At 38.3% G+C, this 15,231-nt stretch overlaps 1 protein-coding gene across 3 annotated transcripts; it reads right to left on the reverse strand.

Annotated features, from left to right (window-relative positions):
- Positions 1 to 1,854: 1,854 nt before the first annotated feature.
- Positions 1,855 to 13,811, reverse strand: eno4 (enolase 4). Of its 3 annotated transcripts, none has more exons than XM_008428969.2 (13): positions 13,590 to 13,811; positions 10,290 to 10,418; positions 9,008 to 9,177; positions 8,603 to 8,736; positions 7,501 to 7,670; positions 7,283 to 7,411; positions 6,975 to 7,043; positions 6,443 to 6,607; positions 6,191 to 6,316; positions 5,665 to 5,839; positions 3,670 to 3,731; positions 2,816 to 2,933; positions 1,855 to 2,314 (listed from the first exon to the last, which is right to left on the reverse strand). In XM_008428969.2, the coding sequence occupies exons 1-13, from the start codon at positions 13,713 to 13,715 to the stop codon at positions 2,244 to 2,246; spliced, it is 1,644 nt and encodes a 547-aa protein (XP_008427191.1). In that variant the 5' UTR covers positions 13,716 to 13,811; the 3' UTR covers positions 1,855 to 2,243. The 3 variants fall into 3 exon arrangements, with proteins under 3 accessions (XP_008427191.1, XP_008427192.1, XP_008427193.1); XM_008428970.2 differs by lacking the exon at positions 13,590 to 13,811 and adding an exon at positions 10,009 to 10,064 and having other exon boundaries at positions 10,290 to 10,380; XM_008428971.2 differs by lacking the exon at positions 13,590 to 13,811 and adding an exon at positions 10,009 to 10,064 and having other exon boundaries at positions 10,217 to 10,306.
- Between the last annotated feature and the right edge of the window lie 1,420 nt (positions 13,812 to 15,231).

The following is a 15,231-nucleotide window of genomic DNA, read 5'->3' on the forward strand; positions in this document are numbered from 1 at the left end:
TGTGCTCAGGGGTTAGATTTAGGACTATGGTGTGAATTGAGTATGGGATGGGGTTAGGATAAGGTTTAGGCTGTAGAAATGAATGGAAGTTAATGAAAGTCCCCACAAAAATAGCCACGCAAATGTGTGTGTGTGCGTGTGCGTGTGTGTGTGCGCGTGTGTGTGCGCGTGTGTGTGTGCATGCGTGTAATCAGTAATTATTACCACCTTTTCAACCACTGAGAATTTTCAGAATTACAGAGATCAGACTAAAATATCTGCCGGCTGTTTTGTTACAGTGTCTTTGGCTGGATTTCCCCTCAAAGCTCCAGCTAGTGATGGCTTTTAGTCAGGTTTAGACCAGAGGATAAGCCTGCATCCTTTGAATGCAACAATGGCCAGACTGCTGATTAAACCACGCTGTTAGGCTTTCCTGGTTCAGTTTTGTTTTCCCTGACACCTGTCCAGACTTCCCAGATTCCTGCTCCGGCGAGGAAGTGAAACACGAGAGCTGTGAACTATGACAGATGTCCGTCACCTATTGTGTTGGGCTGTTAATTAAGGCTTTAAGCTTCATTTAGCACTGAGATACAATTTCCTCCCCAACCGATCCACCTAACACAGTTTGTGGACGAATGTAACTGACGTATCTCTGACCAGAGTCAGCGGCAGCACGTTTTGAAGTGCACAATTATTGGTTTCCTTTTTCTTCCATGCTACAGAAACAATGTTACACACACACACACACACACACACACACACACACACACACACACACACACACACACACACACACACTTTGTCTGTGGGTGCAAAAGCAGAATATTAGCAGCATGTCTGTAAAAACAGGGTGAAGGTGTGTGAACAAACAACATACAGAGTGTGTGTTACAGCGGAATAACGTGTAGATTATCCTGGATTGCATATTGAAGGACGGCGTTAAACAGTCAACCTTCCTATGACATGAAATGAAACTCAGGTTGTTTGTGTTGGTTTATGTTGCTGCCTCATTAAATCCTCCACGACTAAAGATGTTTTTATGGTTCAGGCCGTCCTTTAGGCTCAACAGTAAGGCCATATTTAATAACAGCTTTGAGGAGTGACTCTACTGTTTCCCTCTTCCTTTTATGAGCTAACAACTTGCTTCGTTCTTTCCCTCTGCAATCTACTAAAGCCCGCCAGACTTGGTGACTTTAATTATCAGATATACACACGTTTTGATCGAGGCAAAACATACAATTACACGAGCCGTGCTGCTGTGTCCTTTTTTTCCCCTCTGCCTGGTTGCCGCTGCCACACCTCTGATCGTCGTTAATCAGCACAGCAATGGAATAAATTGTTTTGTTGTTTTTCGTTTGTTTTCTTCTCTAATTGCTATAAGGGAACAGCAATTAGGGAGGTTTTTTTGTGTTTGTGTGTGTGTTGTGGGAATACTTAACGTGACCTGTTTAGTCAGTCATTTTATTAACTTTTCCACAACACACAGTGTGGGCCCCTCACTCACACACAGCTGTGTGTCCAGCCTTTGCTGGTCTCTGCATATTTTGTTGATTAAAGGTTTGTTCTCTGACATTTACGGCAAAACTGTATAAAAACAGTCAAGAAGTTAAACTGAGGGCAGCCAAAGACATGTGTAATTTCATTTTATTTAAAAGCCAACCTAACATTTACTGAGAAGGAAGCAAAAAAATAAAAATAAATAAATAAATAAAACAGGTCTTGTTTTACTCAAAGTGCCCAATGAAACAGTTACCCTACCATTATTGAAACATTTGTTTTCTAATGCAATTTCAATTTTAGTCTGTTTGTGGATCTTGCATAACACAAAGTTGGAAATCAAAGAATACCAAAAATCATTTGGAAGCTTTTAAAACGTAATTTTAACCTCAATCATAACATGTTTTTATTTGCTGCAAAATAAATTCATAAATTATGTTTCCAAAAAGAACTGAACTGCTATTTTCTATCTTCACTCTTCACTTACAGTTTATTGGCTGTTGATATGCTTGAACATTTTGTGCGGTCTTTCATTGAACACATGAATAAAACAGATGTTTTCCACTCTTGCTTTATCAGAAGTGGTTTGGATTGAGTTTCATATCTAGGCTAAAATAAAAATAAAAAGGCTAAAAGAACATTCAGATTAATGCCGACCACTGAGTGAGCTGTATTAGTGCTCACAAGTAACAACAGCAGGAAAACTGGGACTGATTTGTGCAGCAGGTTTTCAAGGCTTGTTTAAACAGGCCGGGCTGTTGGCTGAGTCATATGGTTTCCTCTGCTGTAACCGGCTGCTCCTTTGGCTTTTCACTGAAGAGCGGCGGTTCCTTACAGACTGGGGACAAGACCAAAATAACAGAAATAGCTAAACATTGCGAATCTTTACTAAACATACACATATGCTCTTTTTCTGTTTCTCAGTCAACTCTGAAGTCAGCAAAAAGTATCAAGACAAACAGTAAACACTGAAAAGCCGTCCTGACTACAGCTGTCTTATGGTCTTTGATTAGACTCACATACTCAGTGCTCATTAAACCTCTGGTGTCCCCGCCTGCTTTTCCAGAAATGATGAATGGGAACTTATTTGTCCTTGTGTGTAATTAAGTGGCCAATTAACAGATTCAAGGTAGGGGGGAGGCGAGGCAGGGTGTTCTCATTCTTCCACTCTCCCCCACACCAATACATGTTTGCATGATTCCTCACACACATCATCCTTTCACATCCAGCACACAGACAGAAATGTGTTCTCAAGCTGAGACCTCACTTTTCCCTGCTTTGTGAGCGCCTCCTTCTCTGTCCAGCTAAAGAAGTCAGAGAAAAACAGAAAAACACCTACCCAGAAGTCCTTGTTGGGCCAGTTCTTCTTCTATTGCTATTAGGCGATTGTATTTAGCCATCGTCTCAGCGCCACCCAGACCTCCCAGTTTGACATAGTCCAGCCCCAGCCCCACAGCCTGAGGGAGAAGAGAACGTTTCAATGAGGTGCACAGGTTTTCCATCCGTCCGTCCGTTTTCTAACACACTTGGGGTCACCAGGGGTGCTGGTGCCTATCTCCAGCGGGCGAGAGGTGGGGTGTTTTTGTTAATGCAACCACATAGAAAAAAACCCCCAAATCAATTCCATTTGGGGTGCCCCCTAGTGGCCAAGGGGGCCACAAACAGCCACTTAGTTTGCTTATGCCTTGGGCTCCATAACAAGACATTTTATTGGATCAGCCCAATGTCCTTCAAAACAGTTAACCAATGAGTCATCACAGTTGATAAATTCATAATTTATTTTGTAACATTATGACCTCCGTCTGGCCGTCTTCCCGAACGTCTGTAGGCCGTAAAGTGGCCAAGACTTTTGTAACACTGTCTTAAAAATCCCTTTGTATTATTTTGTTGTCAAATTTGACCTTTCCGAGAAGCTGATCTTTTTTTTTTCTGTTATAAACTGTAAGACATATTCACCAATATATACAAAAATCTGAATTAATTCCTTAGCTTCACACAATTACAAGAATGAATTGCCTAATGAGTGATATTCTGAGTTATTGACATTTACTTGAGTTATTAAACAAACAGTGAAAGGAGAATTTATGAATCTGAGCACATTAAATCAAGCTGCTGTTCAGCAGAAAGGTTACAGTGACATAATATAAAGGAACATGTGACACTGAACACAGAATGACAGAGAAGAGAGCTTACTAAGTCTGCAAAGGACCCGTCAGTGCTGGATTCACTGAGCATCGTATCCAACACCACTGAACCTGCAGGTTAGAATTTAAAGATTCACACAAAAAGGAAATAATGATTTTTTTTGCAATCCATTGAAAACTTGTAAAGATTAAAAAAGCAGACAGAAAAAAAAAGGATTTATATTCTATCTGGATAATATCCTCTGAATATTATCAAAGGAAGGCCTGTGTGTGTTCTGTTCGAATCAGTTCTTCTCAAATACTAGGCCTGTCATGATAACTAATTTTGTTGGACGATAAATTGTACCAGAACGTATGGCGATAAACGATAATGTTGTTGTTTTGGGACCATTTTCAAGTAATACAATAGCAACAATGGCATAATAATGCAAGGACACATTCTGAAGGACCAATAAACTTTAAACTCTAATGAACATTTAAACACTGGAACTGGGAGATATTTGGATTATTCAAAATAAATAAAGAAAACAACAAACACAACAAGCAAAATGAATTATGAATGTCTTTTAAAAAAATGGATAGTTGAGAGCAAAACAACAGATTGAAGACTTACCGGTATATCATTCAGGTTTTAGTAAAAAAAAAAAAAAGAGAGAGATAAAAGATAAAAACACTAAGTCAAGTAAATGAAAATTTGCTTGATTTATCACAAATCAATTTGCAATAAATCACAATTAATTGATATATTGTGGCAGGTCTATCAAATATATATTTTATAGCTGAAATATGCCACACCTGCTGCTGAATTGTGAGCATCACACTTTAACATCGTCTTCTTGGGGCACAGCAGCTACTATGTAAAAGGACGGATCTTCCTCCTGCTCTGCATCAAATTGTTGTGAAGCTGTGTGCTGTAACACCTTCAGGCCATTTATGTACTCTGGGTAGGTTTGACAAGCGACTGACCCATCTGCACGTCCTGTTCAACTCGTACAGGATTGTCGCCGGTCCAACACCATACTCGATCCGGACCAGCTCAATCTCAATTCCCTGCTTTGGACCTGCTGTCAGTATGACCCTGAAAACTGGGACTGCCACACCAGTTAGTCTGGAACATCCCAACCGAGCCTTTTGCCTGTCTCATAAAGAGGAAACTGTCCAAATAACTCAAGCTTTGCTTATTCTCAGCATCCACCTGATATCAACAAGGTTAATAGTTAATGTTCGTCTATAAAAGTTTCTCACTCGCAAAGAATTTCACACACAATTCAAAAAGCAAAGAGAACTGAAACTAAATATTATCCTGTTGCAAAGAACATAGTGATGTGGGAGGCTACGAATGCATTTTTAAACTTCTGAGTCTTGTAAGTGAGCACCCATAATCCATAAATGAAAAAGACAGATTTTTATCATTGATCAGCCACACTAAGTCACATTTCAGTTTGATCCTAGTTATCATACAATGCTCATGCCGAGCATGCACACTGCAGCAGCAAAAAACTTTATACTTCTAACTGTAATTTATGTTAGATTTTTATGAAATCAGATACTACAGATGTTTTTTTTATTAAATCCTTTAAATGCTTTGAAAGTGGCAGCAAGCACATGTGTTCTTAATGAAGAGCTTTGCAAACGCATTTCATTTCTAATAGAAAATTAAATGACATTTTTAAAACCAGTTGTTTTAGATACAAAACTATTGAAATGTGCAAATTTATGTGAACAAAGAACACAGATGAGAACAAATGTAAAGTTCATAAAACAGTTGGCAGATAAACAGCATGTTTTTAGTAATATTTATCCGCGCGCACACACAGTCATGTTTTCATGGCTTGTGGGAACTTCCATTGACTTCCATTTATTTTCTACAGCCTAACCCTTAATCCTAACCCCAACCCTAAAACAGCATTTCCTCTCTTGGGGACCAAGAAAATGTCCCCAAAGGAGCAATGGTTCCCACAACCCCACAATCTTGATAGAAATAGGTTCCCATTAGGATATAAAAACCTAGTATACACACACACACACACACAACACCTCCCACCTTGGTAGCAGAATGTAGCATGGATGATGTCGCTGACCGTTGTCTCGTTGGCATGTCTGAAGACATAACCATGGACTCCTGGCAGAGCTGGAGCCTGTGGTTTGTGTGTGATGTCAGACAGCAGTGAACATGAAATCTCAATCCTATTGCTGAGTTTCTTCCATTGCTCTGCCTCCTAATAGAAGACACATTAAAGCAGTCACAGACGAGAATCAGGTCACATGTTTGAAGAACTGTTCAGAACTAAATGGTAATTAATAAACATAAAAGCCAGATTTGCCCAACAAACAGCCATTTAAAGCGCACGTCAGTAAAAACGTTCACTATGAATGGAAGACAGATTTGTGTGAAACAAATGACCTTCTGAATGTTATTGTGAGTTATTGATGATTTCGTGCATTTTCTGTTTCACCCTCTAACAAAAAGTTTGGGACATTGGGCAGAAGTATAAAAACGATAACAGCAAACAATTAAAACTGCATACAGTAATAATCAAAGGAGATAACTTCAGATGCTTTGAACTCACTTCTCTCCTAAAAGGGTCGATCACGGCCACCACTGCCGGGTATTTGCTGATGAGGTTGTGATACACCTCGATCAATTCATCCGGAGACTTCAGACCTCCTGTTGCTACTTCATACTTTCCCTTAGACTGAAATGAAGCAGATAGGTTCTTTTATACTGACCTGTGTCCATGTAATAAATGACTGAAAAAATAAGAACCCCCATCACTATGGTAGTATTACTATTGTAGTTGGAAAATCTTTGGTTGACTTACATAGTCCACAAGTTTCGGGGCAGCACAGTTCAGAGCCAGAAAGACATCAACTCCCAGTGGCACTTTAAGGTTGGTGCAGGCATTACTGATGAGATCCAGAGGCTGTTCGGGTCGTTCACAACTCGCTGTGAGCACTCCGTTGTGCGACACCGAGGACAGGGTGATCTTGGAGTATTCACACAACCCGACAGCTTTGATGTAAAGGTTTTTTACATATCCAGTAGTGGATGACACTAACATGCATATTAAATTTTTGGCTTTGTACAAAAACAGCTTAGATTAAGCTATCATGTGAATGGCAAGTACAGTATGCATGCATAATAAATTAAATCAAGCGATTCTAAGGTTTGATGAAACTAAGACAACATCATTCAGCTAGGTGAAGTAGAGGAAGCGTTGAATATCTTTTCAGACCTTCATGCTTTCTCTGTCATCCTGCATTATACTAATTTGAAGATGACCCATAAAGTGCTCTTTCATGTGCAAATCCTTCAAGTAAAAAACATATAATTTATGTAGCAGTGTCTCTCACCCCGCCTTTTCCTGACATGCTCATCAGTCTCATCATCTCCTTCTGTAACTCACAGGCCAACGTGACACTCTGTTGAAGACGTTTACGTCTTTGTGACTTTTAAATATGATGTTGGGAAATGTGACAAATGTAGTAAAATGTAGAACATCCACAGTTATCCATATGCTAAATTCAGACAAATAAAAGTAAGCAATGGGGCAAGCACGAAAAAATTACCTTAGAAACAGCAAATCAGTCCATCACAGCTGTTAACTCATTGCTGTGGGTAAAGGACAAAAAAGGCAAAGTATGGTAGAGCAGATCAATACCTGTTTGACTGGATGTCCCACTTTGGAGATGAGAATAATTTCTTCCAGTAAGCATAGTTTCCCAGGGGATTTCTTCCCACAGCTGAGCAGACTGATCCAGGGGACAGGAACATGAAAATGTGCCGGTTCCTTTGGCGAAATGAGTTCAACCTTTTGAATGCTTTCAATTTTCTGTAAAAATATCTGTAAAATATTTGTTTTGCTGCTTTAAGTCAAACCTTTTGATTCTTCAGAGCTGATATATATTTGTAAAGAGGCATTCCCTTTATTTTTGCCCCAGATTTAGCTACAGCCAGGGACACCGAGCCGACAGCCATGCCTTCCAGCAGAACTGGCTCTGGTGGCTCTGCTGGAGGAAATTGCTTCTCGTCAACAACGCTCTTTTTGCCTGAAATGTAAAAAAAAAAAAGATGAAAAGTTAGTGGCTTTTTTCCCCCCTGAAACTAAACATGTCAAGTGTTAGATATGTATCTTGGAGTTCTACATATAAGCTTTAATATTTTTAATCATTCTTGAGGGATGCTTCCACCAACGGGGTTCAAGCACTTAAGACGGATCAACTGTCTTAAGAACGGTTGACCTGTCATTGGCAAATGTAAACATCCTTTGCCGATTACATTTTCATTGGCAAAAAGCAATGAAAACGTCCAAGGAGATTTGAGAAACTCCTAAAATTGGGTTGAGAATTGTCCAACCAACACATTATTAAAACCCAGAAGCATAGTGGGGAACCAACATTTCTGAGGACAAAAACTGAAAAAAAAAAAACCCGCATGAGAAAAATATGTGATCAGTTAAAAGTTTGATGACATCAATGTCACCAATAGTAAAGGTGAGAGCACTTTCACACGCACAATGTGGATGAAACTCAAGGGGTTTGGTCTGAAAAGCTGTATAGCCACAAGAAAACCACTAATCTGTGAGACAACACAGAAATAGACTGTACAGTTTGGAAGGGAGCATAAAGATTAGACTCTAGAGAGGTGGAAGAAGGTCATGTGCTCTGATGAGTCCAGATTTACCTTCTTCCAGAAAGATGAATGCATGAGGACTGTTTGCCAGTGATCTCACATTAGGATTCTTGAAAGAGATGGTTTGGACTTCCTCCGTTTCTCTATTTGATCATGATGCCTCCAAATCTCCTCTGGGATTTGTGGCTGCGGTTGAGTTTTTTCTTTGTTTGTTTATTTGTTTGTTTGTTTTTTTTTCAGACTGATTCATAAGGAAAGTAACAGAGCTGGTCCAACATGGCTGCCACCTTGACGGGCACAATTCTAGAACTCCAGCAGCATCTTCAGGGTTACGTTGAGTGACTTTTACCTTTACCGGTGCTCTTTTTGTCCTTTGATGACATTGCTGGCGGTGTGCGAGCCGGTGCTTCGAGCTCGCTGGCTTCAGCCTTCAGCTTGTCACGCCTTGCTTTCTCCTCCTCTTGGTAGGACGTGAAGAAATCGCTGCCAGGAAATAACACAATCAATCGAAACACGGACATTTCTGAAACATCTCAGAAACTCTGCGTAGGATTTAGCAGCATTAAAGCAGAGAAGTTGTGGACTGCAATAGACAGAATCCAAATGAATATGATTCTAGGTTTTAAAACTCCCATTCCCTGCTGTCAGGACCACATTAAACCCTCTTCTGCATCTGGTTACAGACCCCTAAAAATGCCTCCTGTATTTGTTACGTTGGTTGTCATTTGTTAACTTGAACAAGTGAAGTCATCACCTCAGCATTTGATCAATTTCAGCTTGATCGCACGGGTTCTGGTTCAGTAGCAGGTTCCTGAACGGTTCATGTATCCACTGAAGAGCGGTCTCCACATGATCTGAGCTCCTCTGACTCTCTCCAGTTCCCACTGGTGCAAAGTGACTTACGACGGCTGCTGATGACATGCTCTGAACGAGAGAATGAACTAGTTCAGTAAACAGAGTTGGGTATCTATTTGATAGCGTTTGGTATTTTTAATAATACAAATAATAGTGTAACAGTCATGCTGCCCTTATAACATCCAGTTATACATAAATACAATTCATTTCATGGCTGTTCTGGAGATAAACTATGGATGCATAGCTTAGTGAAGAAAGTGGGAAAAAGAAAGATAGCAACAAAATGTTATTAGTGCTCAAAAGTTTGAATGACCAACAGTCTCCGCTCTGATCGACAAGCATCAAAAATGCAAAAACACAACGCAGAGAGCAATTTATGTCCTAATTTGATCTTTGTTACACAACCTCTTTACTTTAACCATTCTTTTAAGCAGTATGGTTTATGATACTGTTCAAAACATAAGTTGTGGCATTTTGTTGGGCCAGATAAAAGAAGAAAGCCTTTGTAGAGGTCACTCTGTGTGCAGCAGCTGGAGAAGGGCTCGGCTCGGCCAGGGCACCATGTGTGGAGCTGTGATTCTCTTCTCCCAGGACAGCTGAAGCCAGTCTCAGACTCATTTTCAGTTGGGATATTAGTCACCAGATGCCCAAAACAGTAGAGTGGTAGATGTAGCTTGGATCCAAAGCTTTTTCAAAAATGAAGTCTTTTACTTGGCAAGTAGGGAAGAGGATTTTAATGTGTGTCTGAAGTAATGATGCACCAAAAAGGAAGAAATTATTTTTTTTAATCTAGGTCATTTTACACCTTGATTTTGCTTAGACACTCTTTCTTCCTTAGTTTACGATGTTTAAAAAAAAAAAAAAAAGTTTAATGGAGTGCATTCTGGAATTCAATCTTACCATTCTTTTTTTCGTCAAAAGTTCCGTCCTTTATGGCCGGCCTCAACAATATCCTGCTGTGATTAAAACATTAGCAGATTTTAACCTAAATAAATTTACTGAATATAGAAAAAAAGGGAAATTAAGGCTGCAATTTGGGATTAATGGGATCAATGGAACAAAGAATAGTGAGATATTATAAATTTGTGACATATTAAAATAATCTAACCTTGTGATTATTTGACAACCAACTTGTTCTTCATCTGTGTGGATGTGGTGGATGACTTCTGAATTACTTTTACCTTTTCTCTGTTACAGACGATGCTGAAAACCTCCACCTCAACGATAAGCTGTCCATTTTCTGAAAAAACCTCTCTTCCTCTCAGATTACTGATCCTTGGTGGTGTAGACAGTTCCAAAAAGAAATTAGCCTGAAGGAAAGTATTTGTTTTAACAAAAATCACCCATGAAAAATGCACAAAAATGTCATATCCAAAGAAAGTTGCTTATTTCTAAAGATTAAAAGCACAGAGAAAAAAATCTTTCTCAATTCCAACACTCTCAGACCTCTGGTAATCTGACAAGAGGATGTTGCATTTCCAAAAATGTTTAAATTACATCTACTAGTTTTTTTTTCTCCAAATTACAGAAATTAAAACAATATTTATATAAAGGATTTAATATTCCAGTTTCATGTAAAAATCTTTACTGTTAGTCTGACTATGGCCACATAGTTTTAAAGTCTTTTTTCCTACTGTAGCTTTTGTTTTGATACTAGCATAACAACTGTATTCAGTTTAAGAGAAAGCCTAGCATATTTCTAAAGACGAGAACAAAAAATCCAGAAACTTTTTGTTTCTGTGTTGACTGAGATAACCTGAGAACATGACATTGCCCCTTTTTCCGTGACTTGGAAAGTGGAAAGCTCTCTTCTGACAAAGTTCTTAGCAATAATAATAAAAAAAACTCAATAAATGAAAGCAAGTTCATTAGTAGCCCACAGCATCATTCTTCCAGAAGGTAAGTTAAAGTGCTTTACAGAGAGAAACAGAAGAGAGCTGAAGACGGAGCCTATACTTCAACTTCAAAATACTTATCCCACATCATTTTTGCATGTTTGCAATAGAATAGAAATGTAATTTTTTTCTGGAAACATGTCATAAGGTCCTTTGCTGTTGAGTATTTCTGAAACAGAGAACAACAGATACTATTACAGGGATCCAGTTTCATAATGAAACATAACAGGTCTCTGTAATCACTAACAATAGAAGCAAAAGCGACAGTTTAGTTGTTGAATTTGGCTGTGAAAATGTAAAAATGTTTGGTTATATTAATGACACCTGTGGAAACCAGCAGTGGGAAAAAAGAAAAACAAAACAGCTCCAATGCGATTCCATATGTGCTGCAATTTTGACACAGATAGCCTTCTCACCAGAATAGCGTTCTTAACTAGAAAATTCCTGAAGAAATTTAACCGGGGCCTGCCAAAGTGTGCCCGTCGGTTGGAACCCAGTATTCTGATGCTAAAAATTAGCATCAATGCTAAAGAAAGCTGCAATGTACTCTACAGCATAGACATAATATAAGGATAGACGCCTCATGTACCTCTCTCGCCATCTTGGAGCGGTGGACCACTCAACTCAGCTTATGTGTTTAGCAGGCAAAATTACGTATCAGCTCATTTAATCGATCACAACACGCTTTTTTGTTACTGAAAACCATATTCAAACATCTATCAAAGCTACATTTATAAACAATTGTATTATTGAAGTATGTTTTTAATACATAGTTCAGCATATTTAAATATGCTTAGTGGCTATAACAATRGAATAGGAATKGAATATTCTGATATTGATGTATGATGAGCATATTACAAAGCACACAGCCGTTCATAATTTATTTAATAAATTATTTAGTAACATCAATACATATTTATATAACTATACAAACACAAATAAATAATGATTAATACTGAATAATGTATGTATGTATGTATGTATGTATGTATGTATGTATGTATGTATGTATGTATGTATGTATGTATGTATGTATGTATGTATGTATGTATACATACATACTTGGCTGAAAAACATATGTGTGTTTTTCACCCGAGGATTTCTAGCTTCAGAGAGATTCAGCAGCTGAGATTGAGTCCAAAATCCGATGTGAGATTCATCCGTGCTGCAGTGAATCTGTTTCTCTTTAAAGATGTCTCCCTCTTCTTCCTCACATCGTGTCTTTATGAAACTTTCAAAACAAAAACGGAAGATGTGGGATGTATCTTACTAGTGAAAGAATTACATGTAAATAATAGTCTACCACCTGTGTAAACTTTGCTGGTGAATGTTATAACACATAATATAAGTTTTATAATATGTGTTATATTGTTTCATTTCTAAAATAGGCTCTTGTGTCTGATAATCTAAGTCAATGTTAGAGAATAATTAATTTTTTTAGATTTACAGAATCTCAGTTAGCCTTCATAGAGAGGCTGAACCCGTATTACACCAAGCACTGTAGCTAATATTAGCTGGTATCTCACCAGTGGACATAAATACAGTAAAGTAATATTCTAATCACAAAATATACACAATAATATGTTCATCTTACTTGTGAAATGTTGTCTGTGGAGCTCTCACATCAATAATCCATAGATCAGAACAACAATATCCCTCAGTGCTGAGGCATCTTCTGCTGTTTTGGTTGAGCAAAGTAGGAGGGACGACCGCTCCAAGATGGCCGTCGTATTTTTTGCACCGGAGCAGCCAATGCGGGGTCTACTCTTATATTATGTCTCTGCTCTACAGTATGTGGAGAGTCTCAAGCTTGTTGAGTAGCATGGACTTATGCCAATCTATATGCTAAAATTAGTTTATAAGCTAAAATTAGCCAAAATGCTAATGCTAGCCTAAATGCTGGCAGTAGCATGTGGAGCATCACCAGCATGTTGTTTTAATTTGACTTGTTCCATTCAGTATACTAAACATCTCTAATTAATAAGAAAATTTTAGGGACAAGGCTAATGCTAATGCACTAGTGGAGGGCAGTGAAATGCTAATGTTTGCGCTAATGTTAATGAACTGCCTTGCTGGGCAAGGCAGTTCATTTTTCTCCTGAGAGAAAAAACCCATAAAAAAGGCTAATATTATTGCACTGCCTACAGCGGTGCACTGACGTGAGAGGGAATACACAGACTTTTATTTTGAAACTTTCAGTAAGCTTCATTTGAATTACTACACTAATTCAATGTGTAACAGTGGTTCGTTTAAACCAGTCACATAAAGCCCAAAAAGCACTTACCTGAAGTGAAACCTGCAAAGGCTTTTATTTTGAAATTTTCAGTAAGCTTCATTTTAAATGGCCACACTAATCCAGTTTCAGCAGTTGAAAATTTCGCTCCTTTTTCGCAAGGCAGTCACTGCTCTTCCCTATCTAATGCTAATGACAGGGCCCAATAACATAAACACTTGATAATTAAACATATTTAGAATAACTCAAACAGTGGTGGCTTTTTATCTCAGATTAATTGGCTTTATAATCGGATGGTTTAACCGTAACGGGTGAATTACCCCTTCAGCGGGGAGAAGAAAACAACCTCCTACCAGGTAGCCATGAACGTCTGCGGGCTGCCGGAGGAAGAGCTCATTCAGAGCCCTCTCTATTATCGCCGGAACTCCGTTCTTCCGGTAAAACTCGGCAGCCGCGATCCTCATTTTGTGTATGTCCATCTCCTCCGGGCGAGGGCTGCTTAAAGTTGATGTAGACTTTTTCTTTTTTCTTTCTTTTTGTCCAACCGCTCCCCCCAACACACACACACAGACAAATTCGAACTGTTTCAACAGTTTTGATGTTGTGTGTTACCATGGAAACATAATGCACAGGTGACAACGGGTGCATGGAAAGTCGAAGTCGAGTGCTGCGATCATTTTTCCTTTTTTTATTTGAAAGAGTCAACGGGGCCAATTATCATTCACAGCAAACTGTAGGTTTGTTTATGAGCCGTGACAAACATAAACAAGGATGTTCTTGTGAACAAGTTACACTCATTAACTCTTTCTGCTACCTTATACTCACACATCCACTAAATATTAACTAATACAACAGAATATCAGGAAGCTATACCTTTAAGTTATATTCAGTTTCTTTATTCATAGTCTCACTGACATCTGCTCGTCTACTGACTGACTCTGGTTTTGTTCATCCATTTAAATTAGTAATCCTAAATACCTTTGTGTGACAATGTTAGGGAAAATACCATGACTACCAATCACAGCAACAAAAAAAAGAGAATGAATTTAGGGGATATTCCTGGAATAAGGACGCCCCTGAGCGTGGCTTGGAAGGCCTTAACCCCGATTGCTTTTCATTACGGCCGGTGTCAACCCATTACAGTCGGCTGTGATTGCTCTGATGCACATCCAACTTCATCACTGATCCCTGCAAGGCCGCCAGGGTTGGCCAGAATTCCTCCCATTATTAGTGATTGTCAACATTGTGCAGGGCCAATAAAAGAACGTGTTTACAGTGGCGGAAGAAGAATGTTCTGGAAATGTCTTGTTTTCTTCCTTTTCTTGCTGCCAAATCAAGGCTTTACAAGCAAATAAAATAGAAACATGTTAATATTTTTACTATTATTATTATTATTATTATTATTATTATTATTATTATTATTATTATTATTATTATTATTATAACACTTGATTTGACGGAGCGTGCATAAGACTGAAATGACACTGTCATAAACATGACATAACGGTCATGAACATGAAGACACTTTTCACTTTTAATGCAAAGTTGTATTAAAGGTTTTATTAAAAGTCAATTAAAAGTATCAACTTTGCATTAAAAGTGTCATTATTTACCGGATGACACTTCATGACAACAGTCATAAACATTCATAAAGACTCTTTCATCGCCATGACGGGTGATGTCATGTTTATGTCATGTCATGTGCACACACCGTCTTATAAAGTGTTATCTTTGTTATTACTATTATTGTTGTTGTTATTTTTGTTATTAATTAATTCAAGTTGGTTGCCTATTCTTGATTTCTTATTTCATTGAATAGAAAGGCCTTGGCAGTTTTATTCCAAACTGTCCAGTGGAAGTGGAAGTCGTTGCTTTAAATGTAACATTTTCTGTCAGGATTAATTTGGTCATGTCATCACGGGGCGTCCCTTCTACTTTTTGATCGCAAAAAGGAAAAGAAAATAATTTTTTTTTTTTTTTTTTTTTTTTTTTTTT

This window comes from Poecilia reticulata, linkage group LG15, assembly GCF_000633615.1.
Source record: "Poecilia reticulata strain Guanapo linkage group LG15, Guppy_female_1.0+MT, whole genome shotgun sequence".
Taxonomy (NCBI): Eukaryota; Metazoa; Chordata; class Actinopteri; order Cyprinodontiformes; family Poeciliidae; genus Poecilia; species Poecilia reticulata.